The 27,906-nt window shown below is 27.4% G+C and overlaps 2 protein-coding genes across 5 annotated transcripts; one reads left to right on the top strand and one right to left on the bottom strand.

Annotated features, from left to right (window-relative positions):
* Positions 1–453: 453 nt before the first annotated feature.
* On the top strand, positions 454–14,966 carry LOC112709896 (homeobox-leucine zipper protein GLABRA 2). The gene is made up of 11 exons (XM_025761882.2): positions 454–709; positions 1,069–1,307; positions 4,289–4,406; positions 4,763–4,975; positions 5,567–5,968; positions 6,351–6,452; positions 9,015–9,224; positions 10,621–10,795; positions 11,377–11,648; positions 13,304–13,393; positions 14,414–14,966. Exons 1-11 carry the CDS (start codon positions 641–643, stop codon positions 14,834–14,836), a joined length of 2,313 nt encoding a protein of 770 aa, XP_025617667.1. The 5' UTR covers positions 454–640; the 3' UTR covers positions 14,837–14,966.
* Positions 14,967–15,731: 765 nt separating this feature from the next.
* Positions 15,732–27,223, bottom strand: LOC112709895 (uncharacterized). Of its 4 annotated transcripts, XM_072203796.1 has the most exons (12): positions 27,021–27,190; positions 26,849–26,944; positions 26,659–26,733; positions 26,347–26,411; positions 25,343–25,571; positions 24,747–24,801; positions 24,536–24,639; positions 23,683–23,779; positions 19,391–19,535; positions 19,030–19,267; positions 17,775–17,846; positions 15,732–15,888 (listed from the first exon to the last, which is right to left on the bottom strand). In XM_072203796.1, the coding sequence occupies exons 1-5, from the start codon at positions 27,051–27,053 to the stop codon at positions 25,502–25,504; spliced, it is 339 nt and encodes a 112-aa protein (XP_072059897.1). In that variant the 5' UTR covers positions 27,054–27,190; the 3' UTR covers positions 15,732–15,888; positions 17,775–17,846; positions 19,030–19,267; positions 19,391–19,535; positions 23,683–23,779; positions 24,536–24,639; positions 24,747–24,801; positions 25,343–25,501. The 4 variants fall into 4 exon arrangements, 1 of the variants encoding a protein (XP_072059897.1); XR_011866176.1 differs by lacking the exon at positions 15,732–15,888 and having other exon boundaries at positions 17,604–17,846; positions 19,391–19,576; positions 26,659–26,712; positions 26,849–27,223; XR_003156576.3 differs by lacking the exons at positions 15,732–15,888; positions 24,747–24,801 and having other exon boundaries at positions 17,604–17,846; positions 19,391–19,576; positions 26,659–26,712; positions 26,849–27,116.
* Positions 27,224–27,906: the final 683 nt, after the last annotated feature.

Genomic DNA, 27,906 nt, shown 5'->3' with positions numbered 1-27,906 from the left:
TATAAGTAAAAATAAGTTAAAAATTACTAATACTTTTTAGTTTTACACAATAAATTTAAATAATATATTTAAAAAAGAAAAAAATCTAAACAGTCTTGATAATTATCCTAAAAAATAACGAAATTTTTAAAATTTTTTTATCAATTTTAATTAACTTTTAACAATAAATCAACAGTTTAATATGTCATATAGGTTTATTTCGTTAATGCAGAAAAAAAATATTGACAAAGATTAATTAGTCTCATAAAAATAAAAATTAATAGCCAAAAAAATATTTTTATTAAAAATTTCGTTATTTTTTAAAATAATTATAAAAAATTATTTAAGATTTTTTTTTTCAAAATACTTTACCTTCTATAAACATACATTATCAAAATAAAAAAAATAAAGTTGGAAAATAAAATAAAGATAAAAAACAAGATAGCGAGTTCCCCTCTTTTGTTTTTATATTCTTAAATATTGAGCAGTAGTCCTTACGTCTCTCAAGAGTCTCAACTCTCAACCCTTTTTCACTCTCTTAACTCTTTCTCTCTCTTTCTCTCTATGAAGAAGAAGACACCAACCTCTCCCACCATTTTTGCTTCTTAGAAAATCATCAAACGTTATTGAGTGTGTGTGTGTGTGTTATTCTTCGTAGCTAATGGGAATGGACATGTCTTCAAACACCAATAAGGACTTGTTCTCCTCTCCAACTCTCTCCCTCACCCTTGTAAGTATATATAATAATAACATATCTTATATAATATAACTCCCTCTAGAATCACTACTAGCTACTATAACATATACTATAACATAGTTAACTAGATATATATGAATCTATTTAATTAATCCAATAATACATATATATGATCTTCTTTGCAACAAATTATTAGACCTACTCTCTTTCACATATGTGTGTATGTATGCATATATATATAAGTAATTAATTAATAAAAAAATCTATTTTCTAATTTAAAGATTTTGATTTTGATTTTGATTTTGATTGTAGTAGCTATAATTGATTATTTATGATTAAATTAAGAGAGTTGATTCTTGTTGTTATTATTTTTTTTTTTTATGGTATTGAAGGCTGGGATTTTTAACAACCAAGTAGAGGAAGTAGGGGATGAGGGAAGTAGAGAGTGTTCAAGGAAAGAGGACACCACCACCACCACCACCGTTGATGTAAGCAGCGAGAATTCTGGGCCGTTGAGATCAAGATCAGAGGATGATGATGATGATGGTGATGATGACGATGGGAGCAAGAAGAAGAAGAAAAGAAGGAAGTATCATAGGCACACCGCTGAGCAGATCAGAGAAATGGAAGCGTACGTAAATAATGTTTTCATTTTTTTTTTTTTTTTTTGCTTTTCTAGTTTCACAATAAATGATAAAATTTTCGCCCATACTTGCTTAGATATTATAATTGATGCTCTTAATTATTATAATAACAAGTGAAAAAAAATAATAAATTGCTTAGTTTGTACTTATAACACAGGCGGAGGATTGCGGCGGCCTTTTAGTATCGGTTTACATAATCACTGCTAAATAAAAAAATTGTGACAGTTTCAATCCGTAATTTTTTTGGTTGGCACATTTTATATTTCTACTATCGATGACTATTTTAATATAGATTTTATATTAAATTCTATGATCAGTAATACTAATAGCAGTGATTAATGATAAAAATTAAAAAAAATTAATTTTTAAAAATATTAAATATATATAAAAAATTAATAATTAATTTATTATTATATATTTGTATATAAATATATATTATTTAATATATTTTATATTTTAATATATATTTTATACTTAATAAATGAGTATTAATTTTTTTTAACAAAGAAAAGTACTACTAAGAAATATATAATTTAAAATGTTTCACCCAGTGATGTAATTATATTTTCTTTAGTAGTTACTTTTGTTTTTAACGATATATAGTTAAATGTATACGTAAAAATGTTTATAGTACTAAATAATGTACCAAAATTAAATTTAAAATATATTTTTTATTGTCTATATATATTTCTTTTAATTTACTAAGTTGTATTATTTTAATACATTAATAGTATAAAATATTTATACAATTTTTTAATTAGATTTATGTATTTAATTAATTTTTTTAAATAATAAATTTAAAAATTAATTATTTTGGCTAATATAATAATACACAATTAATTTTTTATGTAAGAATTTTTGTATTGGGAGTGCATAAAAAATTAAATTCTTATATTATGTAGAATATGCTTTTTTTTTCTAAATTAGCATGGTGCTTCATACATTTACATGGACATGTCATTTTTTAATTTACAAATGTACTGTCACCACCCCAAGTAAAGAATCAAGTAATAATAATAGTTAACTTTTACATATATATATAATGTGTAATTTTTGTTATAAATAAAATGAAAAATCACATACAATTAAGAATTTGATAGTTAGAATTTATTAAATAATAATTTAATTAAATATATTAAATTAATTAATAATTTCTAATTAATAACATCACATAAAAATAATTGTACATATATGTTTATCTATAAACAATCTAATATTAAAATATCAAGATTTTACCTAATTAAAGACAATTTGATTTTAAGAAGTGTACTATAATAAAAGAGCAAGCTAAGCTACCGATCTAGCTATATAACCTGTGGGACAGAATAATTAAAATTCAAAAAATTTGATATATAAAATATATAGGCGATTACTATAGTGTCTAAAAAGTGATATCTAACTTGTTAAAAGAAATTAAAAATTAATATTTAATTTAAAAAATATAAAAATAAATCATTTTTAAATATTTAAAATTTATTATAAAAAAATAAATTAAACAAAAATTTAGCACTAAATAATAGTCTACTGTCTAATTCACCCGCAAAATATTACAACCGCTAGCTCTTTATTGATTTGCTCTCTATATAAGAATTTCATTTTCATTTGTGTATATATATATATATATATATATATATATATATATATATATATATATATATATATATATATTTATGTATGCATTTGGTATGAGTAGTGGGGACAATAACAGTGAATCATGGTTGCAAATAACAAGCATTATTGCTGTTTTCTTACACTTTTATTCTTTTTAGGGTGTATTGGATCTTTATTTGTAAGAAAAGAGCAACATGCAATTCTAATTAATTAACCAAGACGACAAAGATTCAAACTTTACATATTTTAATTTATGAATATGCGGCATGTTGGGTGTTAACTAATTTATAATTACGTACGTATAGTATTAATTTGTGGTTATTATTATGGATGAATTAATTAATTATTTCATAGTTTCTTGGCAAGTCAAAGATAGAGTAGTAGTTTGCTATGATGAGAAGAGTTTGCCATATATGAGGGTCATAATAAAAGGAAGATCAATGATTAAAAGCTAAAGCTTACTAGCTTAAAAATTTTAACAGCTTTTGCTTTTTAGATTTGCTACTCTATGTATTTGTCATCATAATTATGTCAATATATATATAACCTTTAATTTCCTTTTGAAAGCCAAACCCTTTCTTTCAATCTATGTGTTGGTAATAATCAAAGATATATTGTTGAGACACATTCAGTAAGAAATCAGGTAAAAAATTAACGAAAACGTTTGGTAATAAAAAAGAAATTAGTCAAAATTAGTTGGAACTTGTTTTATATAGTATTTATTAATTACTGTAATAATTAATAAATGCTAAAGAAAGTAAGTTCTTTTTTTTTTGTTTTTCTAATATTAATATTATCGTAAGAAAAAATTTGAATTTGGATTCTAATTATATTCCAATTTTCAAGTAGGATTATCAATATCAATTTTACCTTAATTTTTTTTTAAAATAAAATAAAAAAAGTGAACCAGTGATTATTATAAGGCTATTTTAATTTAAATAAAAAAATAATTATTTTCTGACTTTGTTAAAAATAAAACAAATTATGTTTTTATCGTTATTTCTTAATTTCACATGCATTGTTTTCGCAAGCACAGGGACTACAAAATTTTGGTCGTACTCTAATTTTGCAGTAATTGGACTACCAATGAAATTGAAAAATAATTCCTTCTATTTTTACATACAACCATAAATGAGTAAAAGTGAAATAATTTTTTCATTTAAATAACAACATGAAAATATAAAACAAGTATTACTTTCTCTAAGGGCCTTTTAATTTTTCTAGTTTGTGTCATTATATACTTAAATAGATGTATACAAACATGTATATGTACGAATTATTATTGAAGCTTGATGATAGATAATTAAATCAGCTAATAATTAAAAAGCTGAGATGAGTATTTATTACTATTCATTAGGGTTTTCAAAGAATCTCCCCATCCAGATGAAAGCCAAAGGAAACAACTGAGCAAGCAATTAGGCCTTGCTCCAAGTCAAGTCAAGTTTTGGTTCCAAAATCGTCGAACCCAAATCAAGGTACCTAATTAATTGTATATTAATTTTTTTTAATTCATATATTTATCGTTAAATATAATTATTCATGTATTTTTATTAAAAAATTTGATTTTAATATACTGTTAGTGTAAAACTGTTTATTACATATAATATTATTTTAGTAAAAATAATAATTTTTTACTTTATTTAACTGTGTGTCCATAGATACAATGTAAATAATTTTTCAAGGGAACAATTGTGATTGCAAGATTCTGTTTTATTAAAATCACTTTAACTAATTCATTATAATTATTAACTCGTCATGCAATTTTTTTTAACTAATTCATTATAATTATTAACTCGTCATGCAATTTTTTTTTTTTTTTCAATTTGGCCAGGCAATACAAGAGCGTCATGAAAGTTCGTTGTTGAAGAAAGAAATAGAGAAATTAATGGAGGAAAATAAGGCCATGAGAGAGGCCATAAGCAAATCTTGTTGCCCTAACTGTGGCATGGCCATGGCCACCACTTCTACTATCACTGATGATAGCTCCACCATCTCCATTGAAGAACAACAACTTCGTTTAGAAAATGCCAAACTCAAAGCTGAGGTATTTATATATATAACTATCAACTTTTTTGTGAAATGAATGAAAAAATTAGGGTTAGGTATATATATACCCTACATATGTATCTTCATATAATATTTTGACGGCAAATTCTGTGGTGTCTATAATTTTGGTGTCGAAATTGTCTAATTTACCTTTTAAGGTAAGTTTTAAATATTAAAAAATTATTTATTTTTATATTTTTTTAATTTAAATATTAATTTTTATTTATTTTTAGTAAGTTAGGTAAGTATATATAGACACCATAACATGCACCATATTTTGACTCCATTTGATGGAAACTTGCATGCAGTTATATATTTTTGTGTGAAGTTGATAGTCGAGAACATAATAACTTATATTAGTCAAATTTATTAAATCATTTAATAATTTTCAGTAATCAATTTCACATAAAAATAAGTGTATTTAATTCTTGGCGGCCACTCCATTTTTATCAATACATCTATTTCTATTATTATTGTATAGTATTCAAATTTTGAATAAGTCCTTATATTATACTATTATTGAATAAAATTGTATATATGTGAAATTATATAATATTTCAATAAATTTTTTGAATTCTTATATATATAGGTAGAGAAGCTACGAGAAGTTTCAGGGAAATACCCATCAGCTGGAACAATAATGTACCCTTCATGTTCTACTAGCCATGAGCAAGTAGATAATAATAGAATAAACTCATCAATGGATTTTTACAATGGAATTTTTGGGGTTGAAAAATCAAGGATAATGGAGATAGTGAACCAAGCAATAGAGGAACTCATAAAGATGGCTACTATTGGAGAACCTTTATGGGTACGTAGTGTTGAAACTGGTAGAGAAATACTCAACTATGATGAATATGAGAAGGTTTTTGAGGTTCACAATAATTCAAGAATTATTGGAAGAAGGTCAAACACGTCCATTGAAGCATCAAGAGAAAATGGAATTGTTTTTATGGATCTATCAAGTCTTGTCCAAAGTTTTCTAGATGTGGTAAGTATATATATTATACTATTAGTCAAATATTATTTGAGGGTGAAAACTCAGGTGCAGTAATTTACGTAAAGTTGATAGTTGAGAGTCGTTAGATAATTTGACTGATTTGACTAAATTTTCATCTAAATATTCTCACCTATTAATTTCAAGTGAAGTTGACTACATCTGAGTTTCCGCGTTATTTGAGTTATTATTCATATATATTATTACTTTAAAAATAATGAATGATTGAGCCAACTACTTTTGTTAATTATTAGTTGAATACTTAAAATGTTTATTTAAAAAAAACCTAACATAATATACACAAATTAAATCATTCATTTTTTAATATGTTTATTTTTTTATTTTATTTTATTTTTTTACATTCTTGTTCTTGCAGAATCAATGGAAGGAGATGTTTCCATGCTTAATATCAAAGGCTGCAAATGTTGATGTTATATGCAATGGAGAAGGATCTAATCGCAATGGTGTTGTTCAACTGGTAAACATAATAACTACCTCTGATGATAACAATAATAATCTTATATATTAAAATCAAATAATCTTCATTATTTATGAATCAGAAATTAAACGAGTTGAATTGTTAAGTTGTATTTGAAAAAGAAATTGAAACCAAAAATAGAAACTAAAAGATAAAAACTGAAAACAATATTAAATAAATAATTGTATTATGTTTAGTGTAAAGTGCATAAGAGTAAATTATATATTCCATATCCTGTTAAAAAAGAAAATAAAAAATTAAATTTAAAATTTAAAAAATTGAATAAAAATAATTTAAAAATAAACATTACTAAAATTTTAGTTATATTTCTAAAAATTTTAATATTATATGTCTTTATTTTTTAAAAATATTGAAAATACTAAAATTTTATATTTAAAAATAAAAATTTTAATTTTAGCTATCAAATCTTAATTTGAAGTTCCAAACACAACCTTACAGGTTAGAAATTTTTGGCATAGGTGGTCCAACGACCACGAGTCCGCGAGGAACACGAGAAAAAGATGGATCTTCCTTTTAAAATATAATAAAGTACTCTAGATTCTACTATATATGATTAGTAGTTAACTTTTTGCAAAAAAATATAAATAAATACTTAAAAAATTATACTTTAGATAGATTACTTTATATATATATATATATATATATATATATATATATATATATATATCAATAAATTTTTTCATAATAAAAAATATAGATAAGCTAATTAAAATTAAATTTTTTTACTCTAATCATAAAAGTTTATTTAAAAATAATATATTCATATTTATTATCGTAAAAAATTTAATATTTTTTTAAAAGATAATCTTTTCATCAAAATATAGATCTTTAAAAAATTTATTTGTCACTTTTCTTTTTTTCCATATATATATATATATTAATTTATACGTTTAATTAAATAATTAGTTGATCATTGAAATTATTAAATACATCATAATAAAATAATTAAATTTATAACAATATTTTTTAATTATTAAATATATATTTTTATATGCCATAACTGATTGGGAGAAGAAAGAGTTGAATTTCTAATAAATAATAAATAGGGAAAGTATGAGGACCAATGAAATATTTATACAATATATACAATAGGGGTTTATGAAGTATTAGAGATATAATCATTAGTGTTACATTCTCCCATCAATTGAAGCTTTTGGGATGAGTGGTATCATGACATGGTATTAGAGCGCTAGACTTTAAAAGGTTAAGAGTTTGATTCTTGGTAAACCCCAAAATTAATTTATTTTTTTGAGAAGGTGTTTATTATTTAGTACTCAAATGATTATTCTAGATAGTATATGAGATGTTCATTTTATAACTCAATAGTCCATTGTCTCCCTAATAGGATCCAAATAAATAAGGTTGCATGCATTATTAAACATTTTGGGAAATGTAAGTGGTGATAATCTTTTAAGTATGGCTTTAAAAGATAGGCTTTATATTATGATCAGCATCTCATAAAGTATTGATGAGGACCCAAAAAGCTTAAAAAGAACAAATGCAAAAGATCGAACATCATTCTTGGCACTTTCCTTCCATTTCCCCATATCCGATCCAACATAACATGCTGGAATCTCTCCATCTCCATCTCTTTATCTCTTCATTTATTATCATTTGATTTCCTCTCCAAGGCATATATATAATGAGAGCGAAATTATTATTAAAATTGGATGCTGAAAAAATGTCCTACCATTGAAAATGATAATGTTGAAGAGATAAAAAAAAATTATTTATTTAATATTTATTAATTATTGTAGTAATTAATAAATATTAAATAGGATAAATTTTAATTATTTTTTATTAATTTTGTTTTCTTATTAAATATTTTTGAATTGAAAAATGCTTTATAATATTATGAATAATACGATAAAATCAATATAATTTATTAATTTTAGTCAATAGTTAGTTAGTAATATTTTAAAATATAAACTAAAAATACGATACTAAATTGTTAATTAGACTAAAGTCTAAATATATTGGATTACTAACTAAAATATCGACAAATATAAATTAAAATTGTTGACTCTTGAGTTTTAAATTATATTGATAATATAATAAAATTTAAATTTAAAATTTAATTTAATTGATTAGTCAATTTTTTCGGTGAATATCAACCAAAATTTTTTTAATTATTTTTTATTTTAAATCTTTAATCTTAAATTTTTTTAAAAAGTCAGAGTTCAAAAATAAGTTTATAATAAAAATTGATTAATATTTATTAATTAAAAGTTAGGTTTATACACTTATTCTTTACAATATTATTCATTAAATATATAACTATTCATACAACACTTAAATAAAAGAAAAAGTAGATTTATGACAATATTGGTTAAACATAATATTTTAAATTAAAGATAGTATTTAATAAAATGGCAAGAAGTAATTGTGTTGAGAATTCAACAAAACTTGCTGAAGTATTTTTTTTTCATCAAATTAAGTTAAGAGTAGTTTTTATGATACTACATAGCTAGAAATATGAAAAATCTATTGATCTTTAATATATAATAATATAATAAATTAATTATATGCATGGGTTTGAAGATGTTTGCTGAGTTGCAAATGCTGACACCAATGGTGCCAACAAGAGAAGTATATTTCGTGAGATGCTGCAGAAAGTTAAGTGATGAAAAGTGGGGAATTGTTGATGTTTCCATAGACAAAGTAGAAGACAACATCGATGCTTCCCTTCTTAAATGCAGAAAACGCCCTTCTGGTTGCATTATTGAAGATAAGTCTCATGGTCATTGCAAGGTACCTAATTATTATTCTATCATATAACTTAGGAAACAAATATTATTGTCACTTTTATTTTAATAATATAAATTCTTTTTTCTAAATATGACATTATTAAGGCCCAATTTGCATTGGATAAATAACCTAATTAAGTTACTTTTTAAAAAATTACTTAAACAATAAATAATTATATTAAAAATAGTTTATAAATAAGTTATTTTGTGTTTGGATTTTTAAAAATAGTAGCATTATGAGAGAAGTCATTTTTTTAACTTCTCTATAAGCTCCTAAATAGTTTCTTAAAAAATTGCAATTTAATTTTAAAAATTGCACGAGACATTAATACTATTACTTTTCATAATTTAAAAACTCAAAAAAATTACTTTTGAAACTTTTCAAATGGATCTAGTTCACAATATAAACTGAATTCTATATATCAATTTTCCTTTTTTATATTTCATATATTAAAACCACTTTCTATCTTTAATTTATGTATGTATTCATATTTTAAACTAAATATTTGTTTGAAATTGGATATAGTACGTATGCCATGACATCAATTTTAAATTGTCATAGTCATGATTCACGCACAAGAATATATATAACTTTTATGTTACTAAGAATGTAAAAGAATTTTATAGAAATAATTAATAATGTATTATAAAAAACTATCAATTTTAAATTAATTATTTAAAAAATTATGTAAATACATAAATATGATTAGATGGTCGTGTAAAATTATTTATAATAAAATTAAGGTTTAATTATTCTATTGGTCTTTATAGTTTCATGAAATTTTCAATTAGGTCTTTATATTTTTTTTCTTTTTAATTGAGTCTCTTCACTAAATTTTTTTTTCAATTAAGTCATTTTTAGTAGTAATTGGCTTAATTTTATAGGGACCCAACTAAAAAAAAAGAATCAGTATAGGGACCTAAATAAAAGGAAAAAAAAGTATAAGGACCTAATTAAAAAAATTGGTGCAAGGACTCAATTAAAAGGAAAAAAAGTATAGGGACATAATTAAAAATTTCGCAAAACTACAGGGACCAATAGAGTAATTAAACCTAAAATTAAACTCATATATAAGTGAGGGGCTATATGCTACGTGTATACTAAAATTAGTCACTAAAATCAGCCACCAGTATAAAATACATGTTGGAATACAAATACATATTGAAAATAAATTAAACTACACAATATATTTATACATTGGTGGTGGCTGATTTTAGTGGCTGATTTTGGTGTACAAATAATATTTTTGATAAGGAAAAAGATAGTTTTTATTAGGATCTCCATGACCTTAGCTTTAACATGTATAAAACATAGTTTTCATACTTATTATAATTCGTAAAAACCCTAATGGGATTTAAATTCAGGTAAATAAGCAGATTGTTGTTAATTTTGGATTTAGGTAAGTTGGGTGGAACACTGGGAATGCGAGAAAAGCAGTGTCCACAGAATGTATAGAAGCATTGTGAATAACGGTACAGCGTTTGGGGCAAGGCACTGGATATCAACACTGCAGCTTCAATGTCAACGTCTTGTTTTCTTCATGGCAACTAATGTTCCCATCAAGGATTCAACTGGTCAGTTTGTAATAATAACAAGGATTAATAAATTTCTTTATTAGTTTTATTATTTTTCTACTCATGAATTATATTAACTTTTACGGATTAATAGTGAAATTAGTTCTTGAAAGTTTATTAATCGTTTCTTAAATTTGTTTATGAGAAATTTTATTAATCATTTTTGTGCTTCTATCACTACATAACAATTTTTATCAACGATTGATGATATAGAATCTTAACTGACAACATACATGATATCTAATATGTCTAATTAGATGTTGAATAAATATATTTATAAAAATTTATCAATTTAATCGATAAGTTATATTGGGGTTAGAGTTTATGTAATTGAAAAAATAGACTAAACTGATAGAATTTCATAAACATATTTGGTTAGCGCGTTCAATTGGATAGGTCAAAAATTATATATGTTATCAATTAATATTTCACATCATCAATTATTTATAGAAATTATTAATAAAGTGACAGAATAATAAAAATGAGTAATTTGTAATTTTTGAAAGACTAATTCGATGTATTGATAAAATTTTTCACCAAAGTTGACCGTACCATTTACAATTTGATGATGATATTGTTAGGTGTTGCCACATCAGCTGGAAGAAAGAGCATATTGAAGTTAGGAGAAAGAATGAGATGGAGTTTTTGCCATGCAATTGGAGCCTCAAGCTTCCATACATGGACAAAGGTGACAAGTAAAAATGGAGAAGACATTAGGATCAGTTCTAGGAAGAACTTGAATGATCCTGGTCAACCTCTTGGTGTCATCCTATCAGCTGTTTCTTCTGTGTGGCTTCCTCTCCCTCCAAATGTTCTTTTTCATTTCTTGAGGGATGAAAATCATAGGTCTCAGGTACAAATTTTTCATCTTGCACTGCTCTCTACTTTGTTAATATATACATGTTCTTATATAGGAGTTTAGAATGTAACTACTTTATCTTATTTTGAGTTATTAGAATAGGTAGAGTAATTTAATAAGTGAAGTCAAGATTAAAAGTGAGTTAACTACTTTTTAATATTACTATTTTTTTTTTGAAAAAAAGAAAATTAATATTTTATAGGATCAAACATAAAAGAATAAAAATAGAGGTAGAAAGTTTGTATCTATATAAAAATTGACTAGTTGAGCAAATTATTGTTGTGTGTACCTCACAATAATTTAAGATCATAAATGCAATGAAAATGAGAGAAAACTATATATATATGACTCACAAAATTGACATGTTAAATGGTAAATGTAAGAATTTCTTAGCATAGATCAGAGGGTAAATTATTTCACACAAGTGGTGGGTCCATTATAACTTGTGCCTCCTAGAGACACAAATGATAGCCACTGGTAGTTCCTAAATAATCTTTAATTACAGGCTGTTTAAATGAATTCAGTCCTTATGTTGGTATCAAAATTTTACTATGATTTCAACTCTTATGAAAATTGAATTATTGAGTTTTGGTTGTTGATTAGAGATATATATAATCATTCATATATTTATTTTATTATTTATGTTTTTCAAAAAAATAATATCATAATATAATATTAAATTTTTTATAACTTAAAAATTTAAAATTTAATTTTTATTAAATTTTAAAATAAAAATAAATTAGCATAAAATAAATTTAAAAAAATTATATAAAAATTTAAACAAATCCAAAATTTTATTTGAGAAGGCATATTAAAAATATAATTATTTATATATATCTTTCTATCACTGACCTAAAAAATCTATCACACTCAAAATACAATATACCAAAAGTGTCATTCAATATGTAATTTTGGGTGGTTTCTTTGTTTGCATTTTACAAATACAAAATATTGAGACAGAAATATAAAAATATAAAATTATGTTTAACAAATAAAATATAAATATAGACATTATATCATCAAAAAACATTAAATTAGTCGTTAATGACTTATATTTTTCCATATTTATTTAAGAGGTAGCGGATTAAAATCTCCTTATCTTTGATAAAAAAAAACATTAAACTAGTCTATTTTATATTTTTTTAAAAATACTAATAAGATGCACAATTTTTTTCATTATATCTATTACATTTTTTTCATAATAATGATAGTTATTTTATCTTTCTAATTTTTTTCAATATTTTTTGTATAAAAACAAAAGAATAAATTAATTTTTTATATTTTAATTTTTCTTATACTTAGTTTATTATATATCACCAAATAAAATATATTATTACTAAATTTTATAGTTCTATTATTTGTATCTTGTATATATTCTCGATATCCTATCTTATAAACAGCCTTGCTCCTCTATCGACTACCATCGCAACCTTATCATCATTACAAAACTGAACTTCTCCTTTTCCAAAATGAAGAATTATTTTGCGTACTCAGAATTGATTTTGATTCATTTGCATCCAACAAAAAAAAAAAAAAAATCCAAAGAGGGTGTTACGTTAGCTAGGCAAGTTGGTGATGAATTATATAGCAATTGGACCATTGAGTTTCTATTATTGTCTGTGTCTATAATTATTTTTGTTTGCATACAGTGGGATATCATGGTCACTGGTGGGTCATCGGTGCAGTCCATAGCAACATTAGCCAAAGGCCAAGATCGGGGCAATGCTGTAAATATCCATGTGAGTTGTTATAAGCTAAGCTTCCTTTTAATTTATTTTGTGGAGAAAATATAACACACTGAATTTGTTGAATTGAATTCCAAATGCATTATTTAAAACATGCATGTTTCTTAGATTTAAGAAATTCTTAGATATCCGTGTGTGTATATATTGAAAATAGGATCCATTTAGTTTGCATTTGTATTTTAGTATATTTTTTTTAGAATTTTATGTAAAAAATATTTTATGTTTTTACTGTTTTTTTAGGAAGTAAAAATAGAAAATAAAATTTTTATTATCTTTATTTTTTTTACAAATTCTAAAAAATAAAAAAATATTAAAAATAAAAATACGGATCAAACACATCCTAATTCTTCTAAACACAATTTTATTGTAGCCATTTTTAAAGATTTTGCGGCAATTTCAAACTGTTGTTATATTTATCTTTTACTATGTTAATTGAAAAGGTTGATTTAGTTTATTGAAATTTTGAAAGGTAGGTACCGTTATTTTTATGTGAAGATAATAAATAAAAACCGTTAAATAAACATGTAGTTTGATCAAATTGTCATTTGATGATTTTTAACAATTATATATATCTTTACATGAAGATAATTTTAAGTAAGTAGTCAAATAATTTTAAAAATATTTCTCATTATTTATACTTTCTTGATATAGTTACCACAAGAATAATAATATATATTTGGCTAATTTCACGATAAAAAAAATATATAATTAAAATTAACTATTAAAATTAATCAATATTTATATATAATTATATGTGTTGTAATTAATTTATAATATATATTTTAACATATATTTTATGTTAATAACTAATTTTAGTGGTTAATTTTAATGTGCACTTAGCACGATTGTTTTACTATAGATATATATAATTATAAATTTATAATCCATCATGTCAGATAACTTAAAACTTTTATCTTAGAAAAAGTTGTCCATCCTTATTAGCTTTGAGTATAAAATTTTGTCCTTCCTTATTGATTGTTATTATTATATATGCTTCATTCTCATAATTTGCAGGAGATTACATCAAAAGAAAACATCAAGTGGTGGATATTACAAGATAGCTCCACAAATGCTTATGAATCAATGGTAGTGTATGCTCCTGTGGACATTCCTAGCATGAAGAATGTGATGAATGGATGTGATTCAACCAACATTCCAATATTACCATCAGGGTTCTCAATTCTCCCTGATGGGGTTGATTCAAGGCCATTGATTACTTCTACTACTATGATGCAACAACAACAAGAAGAAAATATGAATACTGAAGAAGGAGGAGGATCTTTGTTAACAATGGCATTCCAAGTAATTACTAATAATAATAGTAATGGTTCTCCATCATCAGCAAAATTGACTTTGGAGTCTGTGGAATCAGTCAAGAGTTTAGTTTCTTGTACATTAAGGAATATCAAATCATGTTTACAATGTGAAGAAGATTGATAGTGAATATGTAAGATTATTAAGTAGATAAATGGTCTTTTTCATTAGCTGATATATTCATAGAGTATGAAATTTATGTCACATGATTTTAAATTTAATTTAATGATAGAGAAATTATTTATTGATTTAATGTTGGAGATAAGAATGATTACACATAATACTTTTATACTAGTGTGAAGATTCGTGCAAATGTACGGGATTAAAGTTTTGTTAACATTTTAAAAAATAAAATTATTCAATATATTCAATATATTTTAGAGAAAACTCTCATATCTAATATTAATATTATAATTTTAAAAAAATAACCATACTAATCTAATTATTAATACAAGAGAAGAAAAAAATAGTCAAATACTTCATATTCATTAATAGCAACTATTCATATCATATAGCAAAAAATTACACATATTTTAAATTTTAGAATATAAAAAATTTAGGTTCTAAAATGTAATACATATCCAAAAATAACACCAGAAAGTTTCAAGCCACCTAAATAATTACATTTTCATTAATAAAAAAACAAAATATGTCCAACACAGTTCAACATATAGTTCAAAATATGTGTCACACAGAATAATACATAGGAAGCCTTTTTTTATAAGCTCTAAAATTTTTGAATCAACAACTCTATCTGGTGGTTAGATAGGGAGTCCAACTTTAAGGTAATCTTGTCCCCTTCTTTTAAATTGTATACTTTACAACATTCTTTCCATTCAACCCCAAACTTTCATTCTCCATCTCTTTCTCCACTTTTCAGTAGGTGGAAAAAGAATATATTCTTACCTACACTGGAAGGTGGACCAGTGATCTTCCAAACTGAACCATCTCCAGAGAGTTTAAGATATGCAGCAAATTTTTAGGGCAGATACTGCAATGAATGATTCATAGTAGGATAAAGAGAATATTTTTCTATATAATGAATAACAGATATAGAACCAATATTTAATAAGTTTAAAAAAAAGAAATAACTCTTTTAAGATTAACTTGCCAGTCTAGATTGACTCAAACCTGAATTTGTGATGGTCTTCTGATAATAAACATTTGGAGTGTATCTGATTCAAGATATTTAAACTCGTTAGTCACCACATTAAAAGATATCTATATGTACTACGATATTAAAATGCAAAACATAAGAAAAAATTGCATTTAGCGTTACCCGTTGTCAGACAATTCTGTTGTTTCATTACTTTTTTCGCTGACATTACTACTCGATGTGGGACTTTGAGCACCCCATAATACCCAAGTCCCTAACAATACATCGGCCCTGGAGAGCCGACGTCCACGGCGGCTTCACTCTATCGACACTGACCCAACGGTAGCCACTTTGCTACGGTCTATCAGTATTCGGTATTCACCTTAATCCAGCCTATAGGTAGCCCTTTCCATGGGGCCGACAACCACGCTCTGATACCATTGTTAAGTATCTAAGGAAAGTGGAAAACCACACCTTAAAAGCTAGCTGTTAAGGGGAAAGAATCACTCTCCTTATATACAACATCAAGCATCGTTGATAAATTCGTTGCAAGAGACAAATATATGGGATTATCAAGATCATCCCCTTCCAGTGTGTCATCTTCATCATCATTTTCATCACCGTCTGATGAGAATTCATCATCAAATGGTTCAGACCCAGACAATACCATCACATCAGGTGATGAAGGCTCATCATTCTTGTTATATTTTATGTGGAACACTTTATATATGTTATTAAGTGTTTCTTGGTCTATACGGTCAGCCACATAAGAGTTATGATCGGGGTGAATCTGAATCGGTTGGTTCATGTGATTCCACAGTGAAATAAAAAAGATTCTGAAACCGACATATCTGAATTGCACAGTTGCCCCCTATTGACAAAATAGAAAACTCTAATTTGTTCAAAGGAGCTGTCAGTTATAACCAGCTGATCATTGTTTCCTTTCAGCTGTAGCACCAAACAATTATCGAGCTCATCAATCACATAGAAGACCCTGATTTTGTTTTTTTTTTTGTTGCATTTTCAGTGTGAAAAAATTCAAGCTACAGTTAAAAAACAACTTCTTAATAGGTTTAGGGATCATATAGTTGAAGGTCAAGTTTATAGAATGGTATACTTTACTGTTGTGTCAAATTATGGTAGTTATAGAGCAACTTCTCATAAATTCAAATTGGTTTTCCTTCATCGAACCACTGTTGTAGCTGTTGATGAAAATGTTATCCCAAAGACTTGTTTCAACATGTTTCCTTTTTTTGACCTGCTGAACATGACCCAAGATTATGATTTTTTGGTTGGTATGTATATTATTGTGCTATTCTTTTATTCAAGTTTTTGTAACGAATTGTTTGAAAATTTAATAGGTTGTATTTATTTAGATCAGACGTCATTGGTCTTTTAACTTTGATGGGAGAAGAGAAAGAATATGCAAAAGAGGGAAAAATCGTGAGAATGATCGTGCTGGAATTAACTTTAAAAGAGTATGTTGATTCAGTCATTTATGATGGTTTCTTTTTATCTTTGAATTATCTTTTTTTTTATTTTTTGTTTCATTCTTTTTCATCTTTTGAGTTTTAGTCTTATAATGCATTGTGCATTGTTTGGGGACTATGTTAATCAGGTAAATAATTTCCTAGCCTCTGGCTATGTGGAGCAGCCTGTTGTTGTCATTCAACTTGCCAAGGTAGTGAACTCGTAATTTTTATCTTGACTCGCTAATCTAATTCAGAATCGTAATTCGTTGAATCGTAAGACAGAACGTGAACGTGACTCGTAAAATATAAAAATTATAAAAAATTTGATAGCAAAAGTTTATTTTACCAATAATAAAATAAATCTCAAATAAACCTAATTACCTAAAAGACTATGACTAATATTATATCATAACAAGTTAAAAGTCACAACTCATAAGTCTTAACACAAAATCACAACTCAACTCACAAATTAAAACACAAATTCACAACTTACGAATTTATAGGCTTGAGAAGCTAGATTGTTAGTCGAATTTTCACTTGCACTCAACTTGATTTGCCTCCATTTCTATTTAAAAAAAATAAACAACAAATATTTAACAAATCAGTTCAATATCACATAAAAAATTTAACAATTTAACAAAAATTATAAAATTATGTTTAATTCTAATTACAACCATCCAAGTTCAACAACAAATATCAACAATTTAATTTGAACAAAAATTATTAGCATAACAAAAATTTAAGAATTGTCTTCAATGCCACAACAACAATTTAATCATTCAATTAAATAAAATTCAACAAAAAAAAATTCAATAAAGCATTTTAAGTAATTCAACAAAATAGAAAAAAACAAAATAGAATAATATCTTATTACCTCTCACTTTTTATCCTGTTGATGTAAGTGTGTTGATGTAAGTGTGCAACAGAAAGTTTTAGATTGAGTACTCAAAGTTTTCTATGGAGTACTTTTCTTATCTGTTCTTATTCTCACTGTTTCTTATTTTTCTTTCAATAAAACACAATTTAAATTCTAAACCTCTATCTGGACAGAATTGCTTCTCTTTTAGTTTACAGGTTATACTATTTCTTTTTAATTCACATAATATCCTTTAAATTTTACACCTCATGTCTTTTTATGTGTTGATACTTGATAGAAAACTCTATCCTAACAGCAGAATTTCTCTTAATGGAATTGCACCTTTAACAAGAAATACTAAATTGGATTTCATTCTTTAATGCAAAATAAAGATGATTGAACTATCCTTAATTAAAAAATAACCGAGGCATATTAAGGAAAAATGAGCCTTGACTTTCACAATAGGAGTTTCATGTTCCATATCTAAAATAAACCAACTAAACAAAAAGAAATTCAAAGATTATTTAATAGATAAAGCAAAAAGCAACATACAACAATAATATCTTTAGATTACTAAATCATTAAAATTGCATATCTCAAAGAAGAAAAATCAATAAACAATACGAAAGCTATATAATATACATACAACATACTTATGAAATACATGCTTGCAATAAACATGAACACATAAGTTAACCTCAATTTAGAAACCTACTATAATTCGCATAAAACCATATTCCAAATTGAACAATATAATCAATCTGCAATATAATTGATAAGCCAACAAAGATAGGTAATATCAATTCAACCTGCAACATAATCAATAATAAACAAGCAAACAATAGATTGAGCATTGAAGATGATAAAAGTTAAAAAAGAGCTTTTAACTTACCTGAACTACCATTGAAGGAGAGGAGAAGAGCAACTACAATCCAAATTCTAGAGCAAGAGAGGTAGAGTCATAGAACCAGAGGCAAAGAGGTAGAGCCATAGAATCTCGTAAATCACGATCGCAAAGTGACGCTCACACAGCCTAGCCACCACCAGTCTGATTCGACAGTAACGGTAGCAAACCTTACGGCGAGTCGGTGACACTCCAAATTGGAGATTTTGGTCGCGCGTAATTCAAACTTCAGAGGGATAGAGAGATAGAGTCAGAGATTGAGAGACTTGAGAAAGGTTAAAATTTGCAATTTTTTTCATGGAGATAAACTGTAAAGTGATGAGGAAGGTTAAGAGATTAGGGAATTTACTGCTAGTCTGCTAGGACTCCCCATCTTCCACAGTCTTCTATTTAGATTGGGCCATTGGGTTGGATTGGGCTGCAATCAGGGCCAAGAAAAGAGCTTCTTCCATCTTGAACGCAACATCGCAACAAAATCGGCGATTCCAGCGGCTCTGCGTTTTTACGCGGCGATTCCACAAGATGCAGGTGAGTTCTGAACGAGAAGCGAAACCGACACGGAGAGAAGATGCAAAAACGTGAAATCGTGCGTTTTCACGAGTTGAAGCGCGATTTGACTACCTTGCAACTTGTGAAAGTCAAGTTCTTTAAGGGTACATTGTTTAATTTTTGTACATTTTCTTATTGCTACTCTAAGTGTTGTCTCCCATGAACTTTGCTAGATTCTTTTGGTATTGCTGTGTAGGTCAAGTAAGTCTCTAAAATGTGATGTATACCACTCAAATGTTATTTAATTCTGATCTTTCTGAAGTTGCTGAATTCAGGCAGAGGTTAGCATGGTTTATTTCGCTGTTTTTGTTTCTATTATTGAGATACAGCCAATCTAGAGTAATAAGTACATGTATTTGCATCATTTTTTTGTTAGTTAGTATGATTGAGCAAGGTGTCAAAGGTACGCAGTCATTGTTTATTGCAAATGAGGGTAAAGTTGTTTCTTTGGAAGATGATTTCATGCGTTTAACTAGAAGATGCACTATTGAAGAGCTCCAAAATAACAATGAGGTTGACATTTATTGAGTTAGTTGTGTTTATTTTATACACCAATGAACATGAAAAAAAAAAAACCAAATTTCAGATATATTCTTTTATGCATATTGTTAATAAATTTTAAAATGTCCCTTGTCTAGGAGGGTTCTTTTATCATTTTCGGTACAATTAAAGGTATTATTGAAGATGGAAGTTGGCAGTATTCTGCTTGTATGTGTGAAAAGGGTATCTATCCTCAAAATGGTGCATACTACTGTGATTTCTGTGTGAAGCATATAACTAATGTCACTCCAAGGTAAAAAAAATTGTTTAAAATGTTTTTTCATTTTGTGTTGTGAATCTTTTATAAGAATAATGTTTTATGTTACTATTCATTTTGAAACATTTTTTTTATTATGCAGATTTAAAATTAAAATAACACTTGAAGATCATAGTGGGGAGGGTATTTTCGTTCTCTTTGATCGTGAAGCATCTTATTTGTTTAAGAAATCATGCGCTGACCTGTTTACTGAGGTTCAAAAATATGCAAGTGTATGTTCTTAGTTTTATTTTCTGTGTTGTTCACTTTATGTGGTTCATTTTTTTATAGCTATATTCTTTATTTTGGTTGATATGTGTTACTCAATCTGTATATTTCTTATATATTACCTTAAAAATAGCTTATATGTGAAGATACTTATCCTCCCTCCCATATTCCAAGGGCTCATTGTAAAAAAGTTGCTGCTGAAGGTTGATACCAAAGGTGTCGAACTTGATAAATTTTTTTGGCACTTTCCGAGTTAGGAGAGTATGTGATGATCCCACCATTATTACTATGTTTGAACTTTCTGATTATGATGTTAATGATGAGTCTACTCCAAAAAATGTTACATATACATATAAGTATTTTTAGATTGTGTAAATTCATGTTTTTTTTGTATTGTGTTGTGGTAAACTTTTCTTATATTCTTTTTTTATTTTTTAACTCTTATGCTAGATGAATAGAAGTCTGAATTAAAAAAATTTGTGCCATGTTAAAAAGGGATACTGATATTAAGATTGAGTCATCAAGTATTTCTATCAAAAGTGACAATGTTGCTGTTGAGCCTTCTGGGATTTTATCTAAGTCCCCAATTCTTATAAATTTTCTGGCTGAAAAATAACTTGATGTTTCTGGAGGGATTGAGGTTGTTGCTTTAATTAATGATGAAAATGAAAAAGTTGAAAAAACACCCAAGAATGATACCTTTAGAGATGACTTTTCTTCTCAACTAGATATACTGCTTAGCTCACCATAGCGTGAAAGAAACTCAGATACTATTATATAATACTTTGTTTCCTTTCTTATGTGTGCCGTTTCTAAATGGATTTTTCATTGATGGAGTCATTTTCATACCTTTTGTTAATTCCTATGTCATAGGAGGTGTTCTCCCAAGTTCTAAATGCATGTTTTCACTATAGAGAGAAGGTTATTCGTGAAAATCATGTTGTCACTTCCAAGGGCAAGAGGAATTTAAATCCCCAATTTGATGAGGCGGCTAATGGTCTTCATCAATAACCTTCTCTTCATAGTGGGAACATGCATTTAGAACTTGGAAGAACACCTCCTATGACACAGGAATTAATGAAAATGACTCAATCAATGAAAATCCATTTAGAAACGGCACACATAGGAAAGGAAAAAAAGTATTATATAATAGCACCTAAGTTTCTTTTACTGGTGAGCTAAGCAATATATCCAGTTCAGAAGAAAAGTCATCACAAAGGGTATTACTCTCGGATATTTTCTCATTCTCGGGTATTTTCTCAGCTTTTCCATTTTCATCATTAATTAAAGCAATAACCTCAATCCCTCCAAAAACATCAAACTATTTTTCAGTCAGAAAATCTATAAGAACTAGGGATTTAGATAAAACTCCAGAAGACTCAGCAGCAACATTGTCACTTTTGAGAGAAATGCTTGATGACTCCTTCTTAATATCAGTATCTCCTTTTTCACATGGCATAAATTTTTTTAACTCAGACTCCTATTCATATAACATAAGAGTTAAAAAATAAAAAAGAACATAAGAAAAATTGACCAAAGCACAATACAAAAAATAAAAAGAAGCATGAATTTACACAATCTAAAAATACTTATATATGTATATGTAACTTTTTTTGGAGTAGACTTATCAACAGCATCATAATCAGGAAGTTCAAGCATAGCAATAATGGTAAGATCATCACATACTCTCCTAACTCGAAAGGTGCCAAAAAATTTATCTAAGTCCAATATCTTTGGTATCAACCTTCAGCAGCAATTTTTTTCCAATGAGCCCTTGAAATATGTGAGGATAAGTATCCCCACATATAAGCTATTTTCAAGGTAATAGATAAGAAATAAACAGATTGAGTAACACATATCAACCAAAATAAAGAATATAGCTATAAAAAATGAACTACATAAAGTGAACACCACACAAAAAAAACTAAGAACATACACTTGCATCGTTTTAAACCTCAAGTAAACAAGTCAGTGCATGATTTCTTAAACAAATAAGATGCTTCACGATCAAAGAGAACAAAAATATCCTTCCTACTATGATCTTTAAGTGTTATTTTAATTTTAAATCTGCATAATAAAAAATAATTTTTTAAAATGAATAATAACATGAAACATTATTCTTATAAAAGATCCATAACACAAAATGAAAAAACATTTTGAACAAAATTTTTTTACCTCGGAATGACATTAGTTATATGTTTCACACAGAAATTACAGTAGTATACACCATTTTAAGGATAAATATCCTTTCCACACACACAAACAGAATACCACCAACTTTCATCTTCAACAATACCTTTGATTGTATCGAAAATGATAAAAAAACCCTCCTAGGCAAGAGACATTTTAAAATTTGTTAACAATATTCATAAAAGAACAGATCTGGAAATTGTTTTTTGTTTTTTTTCTCTGTTCATTGGTGAATAAAATAAACTAACTCAATAAATGCCAATCTCATTATTATGTTGGAACTCTTCAATAGTGCATCTTCTAGTTAAACGCATGAAATTATCTTCCAAGAAAACAATTTTACCCTCATCTGCAATAAATAATGGCTGGGTACCATTGACACCTTGCTCAATGATACTAACAAAAAAATGATGCAAATACATGTACTTGTTATTCTAGATTGGCTGTATCTCAATAATAGAAAAAAAAACAGCGAAATAAACTATGCTAACCTCTGTTTGAATTCAACAACTTCAAAAAGATCCGTATTAAATAACATTTGAGTGGCATACATCACATTTTGGAGACCTACTTGACCTACACAGCAATACCAAAATAGTATAACAAAGTTCATGGGAGACAACACTTAGTGTAACAATAAGAAAATGTACAGAAATTAAACATGTACTCCTAAAGAACTTGACTTTCGCAAGTTTAATAACAACAACAGGTTGCTCCACATAGACAGAGGCTAGGAAATGATTTACTTGATTAACATAGTCCCCAAACAATGCACAACACATTGTAAGACTGAAACTCAAAAGATGAAAAAGAATAAAACAAAAAATAGAAAAAAAGATGATTCAAAGATAAAAGAAAAAATGAATGAATCAACATACTCTTTTAAAGTGAATTCCAGCACAATTATTTTCACGATTTTCCCCTCTTTTGCATATTCTTTCTCTTCTCTCACCGAGGTTAAAAGACCAGTGACATCTGTTTCAAATAAACACAACCTATTAAATATTCAAACAATTCGTTAAAAAAAACTTGAATAAAAGAATAGCACAATGATATACATACCAAGCAAAAAATAATAATTTTGGTCATGTTCAGTAGGTCAAAAAAAAGAAACATGTTGAAAAAAGTCTTTGGGATAACATCTTCATCAACAGCCACAACAGTGGTTCGATGAAGGAAAATCAATTCGAACAGTGGTTCGATGAAGGAAAATCAATTCGAATTCATGAGAAGTTGTTCTATAACTACCATGATTTGACATATCAGTAAAGTATGCCATTCTATAAACTTGACCTTCAATTATATGATCCCTAAACATATTAAGAAGTTGTTTCTTAACTGTAACTTGAATTTTTTCACACTGAAAATGCAACAAAAAAATAAAATCAGATTAGTGAAAAACATAATTTTAAGTTGAAAACTTAAAAAGAACAACTAACACCATATTTAAAACAGTAGCTAATAGGGACTAACATGCTCATCAAGGAGAATAATCTCCATTGAGTTAGGAACCTCATGGTTACCAAAAGAGGGCACAACCCAAAGACTTATAACCCTAACTTTCAACTTCCAAGCCTCTCTAGGAGGATGCATCTTAGAAATCATATCAAGTAGATGAAGATATAAACACAGAAAATATGGAATAAACACAGCCTAGGAGAAAATAGAAGACAGCAGAATGCCTGTGTATTGAATGTGGTTCACCAACCAAATTCAGGGCACAAGACTCACCTTTTTGAAATCAAATTGAACATGGAAATGGAGGGAAAAGAAAATCCCAATCCATATGCATCTCCATTCAATGGCATAGAGAGAACTAATCACACGATGAAAATCTGATAAAAAACAAAAAAAATAATACAAAAAAACCAGTCAAAGTTTAAAGAATTCAAAGAATAGGGACCAAAAAAGAAGATATCACACAATACTTAATACAGCGCACCTATATAATATTAGACCATAGGGAAGGCAATCATCAACTACCCCAAATACTGATTCTACTCATGGCAATGAGAATTGGTAAATGTATTAGGTAAACATAGATTCTAAACAGCAAATGAATGTGAAAAAAGTTACAAGCACACATCAATAAAATCTTGTCAATCACATCGACACTCATGAAATAGATTAGATAGAAACCCCATACTTTGATAATGATTCCCACATTTACAATAAAGAATATATGGCACAATATGATTGTGTCCAAAGAACATTTTCAAGGGAAGATAACTTGCTGGATGGATTTTTCTTAGGAAGAAGGAATTTGCTAGTTAGACAAACAGTACCGTGATGCCATTTTAGTGGCACAAGCCCGTTCCTTTCTCAATGAAGCTCTTAAATTCAGGCCAAACAGTTGTAGTTCTATGCAAGAGGTGAAATATACAATAGTTTTTACATAACCAATTAAAAAATAAAATGCAATTGAGTTTACTTAACCAAAGGTTTCATCAAAATGCAAAGAAATGACCAAGAACCTATCAATCAATTCCTATAAATCACATTACCATTCATGAAATAGATTAGATAGAAACCCCATACCTTGATAAGGATTTCCACATTTTCAATGAAGAATATATGGTAGAACATGATTAGGTGTGCAGAAGACATTTTCAAGGGAAGATAACCTGCTCCATGGATTTCTCTTTGAAGGAGGGGATTTGCTAGTTACACAAACAGTACCGTGATGCCATCTTAGTGTCACAAAGCCCATTCTTTTCTCAATGAAGCTATTAAATGCAGGGCAAACAGCTTCATATCTATGCAACAGCTGAAATATAAAATAATTTTCACATAAACAATAAAAAAATGAAATGCAATTGAGTTGAATAACTAAAGATTTCATCAAATGAAAATATAAATAAATGACCAAAAAGCTATCAATCAATTTCTTTCAATCACATCACCACTCATACAATAGATTAGGTACAAATCCCATATTTTGATAATGATTCACACAAGCCACATGCAACCAGTAATTCACTTTATGTGAAGTTAAGGGATTTCTTGAATATGAACAAAAAAAATTTGGATTCATAACCAATAAAAAATAAAATGCAATTGAGTTGACTAACCAATGGTTTCATCAAAATGCAAAGAAATGACCAAAAAACTATTAATAAATTTCTGTCAATCACATCACCCCTCATGAAATAGATTAAATAGAATCTCATACGTTGATAAGGATTCTCACTTTTCAGTGAAGAATATATGGCAGAACATCATTATGTGTACAGAAGACATTTTCAAGGAAAGATAACCTCCTACATGGATTTCTCTTTGAAAGAGGAAATTTGCTAGTTAGACAAATAGGATCGTGATGCTATCTTGGTGTCACAACACCCATTCCTTTCTCAATAAAGCTATTAAATTCACAAACAACTGTATGTCTATGAAATGCAAGAGATGAAATATAAAATAGTTTTTATTAAAAAAATACAAAAATGAAATTAAACAATATAACAAACAATTCAAATAGATTATTGAATGAGAATGGAAATGGGAATGCAAAACTTGAATAGGAGAGGGTGGATCTATAAACTCACTTTGCTGGAAAAACTCTACCAATCACATCACCACTGAGGAAGTAGATTAGGTAGAAACTCCATACCTAGACAATGATTTACAAAACCAAACCCATAATCCATAAATATAAGAAAACATAAGTAGAAATTTAATCTAAAATCCAAAAAATTGATAAAATAGACAAATCACATGCAACAAAAAACCCTAAACCCTAAAACCTGGATGAGACACAAAATTTGATCACAAGGATATACACAATAAAGGAAAAGAAAAATGATGAAGAGAAAAACAGGTTTGAAACTAAAGGGACCATAAGACTGATAAGAGTGTACCTGATTGATTGATTGCAGATCTTCAATTTGAGACTCTATGGAAAAATCCCTAACCTGCGACGGACGAAACAGAAGCTGTAGACAATGTTTGGTAGGGCAAAGGAAAAGAAATTAGGAGATGAAGACAAAGGGGCTAGGGTTCGATTTGATGATTACCAGATCAATCAAATCTGTGAAAAAAGGAGCTTACGTGAAGGAATCGCCAAAAAAGATAGCTGATGGCGAAAGCAGAGAGGAGCACATGCACCCTTCCTGAGGAGAACGTCCACCTTGGATGTGTGCCGACCTAAAACGCAAAAGGCTCTCTACATCGGAGATGAAACCACGCATATGCTATTGTTAATGATTTCATCTTTACTCACTTGAAATTTTTTGTGACACCAACGGCATTTCATTTCATTTGTATAGAATATTGATCATTGAATCACACAAGATTCGTCATTTCCCAGCACCTGAAACTTAAATAATAAATAAATTGAGTAATTGACAAACTGCTTTTTTTTCTTTTTTTTCTTTTTTTTACTTGGAATTGACAAACTCTTATCCCTTTTCGGTTGGTCATCCGGCAAGCCCTTTCTTATATTTTTGGGAATATATTTGAGAAACTCTTTTATTATTTGGGCTTATTTATGGGCCTGATCTTTGTGAAGGTGGACACCCTTAATATGATTTTATGATAATAAATTTAGGTTAATCAATTAGTCAGCTCACCTGTCCTCTCTTTTTAACCAAGTGTTGGGTTTGAAATCCATCTTATGTATGCTGGCTGCAGCAAAGGCTTAGATCAAGCAGTAAAATTAGATGTTTCACAACACACACCCACACCACACACACACATGCATATAACACTAAAAAATTCATATTCAATACTTCAAACGCTAACCCAACCCAGGTGCAACATATTTAGAGGTTTTGGCTTAAAGGTTAAATGAAAGTCCAAGTACAAGCCCATGGTATGGAAGTGGTTCTCAATTTTTTTTTTATTTCAAACAATGATAGAGTGAAATTCAACAATAATTCTACCACCAAGAAAATAAAAAGAAATTTAACAATAATAAAAAAATTAAGTATTATATCACCTGAAAACAAATTAAATAATTTGATTTGGTCAAATAGTTAGTTTACTTTTTTATTTAACAAGTGTCAGGAATTTGAGAGATACAATAATTCATTAATAAGTTTTAAGTAAAATTATTTGACGTTATTTATAGATACATTAAAGGATTAAGCATAACTAAGCGTTAAAAT

The sequence above is a fragment of the Arachis hypogaea genome, chromosome 9 (genome assembly GCF_003086295.3).
Source record: "Arachis hypogaea cultivar Tifrunner chromosome 9, arahy.Tifrunner.gnm2.J5K5, whole genome shotgun sequence".
NCBI lineage: Eukaryota > Viridiplantae > Streptophyta > Magnoliopsida > Fabales > Fabaceae > Arachis > Arachis hypogaea.
The sequence above is the reverse complement of the archived record's forward strand: the minus strand, read 5'-3'. Positions and strand labels throughout refer to the sequence as shown.

Excerpts from the sequence above, each read along its gene's own strand:
- LOC112709895 (XM_072203796.1), bottom strand. The coding sequence starts at position 27,053 with ATGAAATGCCGTTGGTGTCACAAAAAATTTCAA. Across the intron at positions 26,945-27,020 it reads GGTGTCACAAAAAATTTCAA|GTCGGCACACATCCAAGGTG; the intron begins GTGAGTAAAGAT and ends TTTGCGTTTTAG. Across the intron at positions 25,572-26,346 it reads GGTAGAGTTTTTCCAGCAAA|CTGTTGCATAGATATGAAGC; the intron begins GTGAGTTTATAG and ends TTTATATTTCAG.
- LOC112709896 (XM_025761882.2), top strand. The coding sequence starts at position 641 with ATGGGAATGGACATGTCTTCAAACACCAATAAGGACTTGTTCTCCTCT. Across the intron at positions 710-1,068 it reads CAACTCTCTCCCTCACCCTT|GCTGGGATTTTTAACAACCA; the intron begins GTAAGTATATAT and ends ATGGTATTGAAG. Across the intron at positions 5,969-6,350 it reads TCCAAAGTTTTCTAGATGTG|AATCAATGGAAGGAGATGTT; the intron begins GTAAGTATATAT and ends TTGTTCTTGCAG.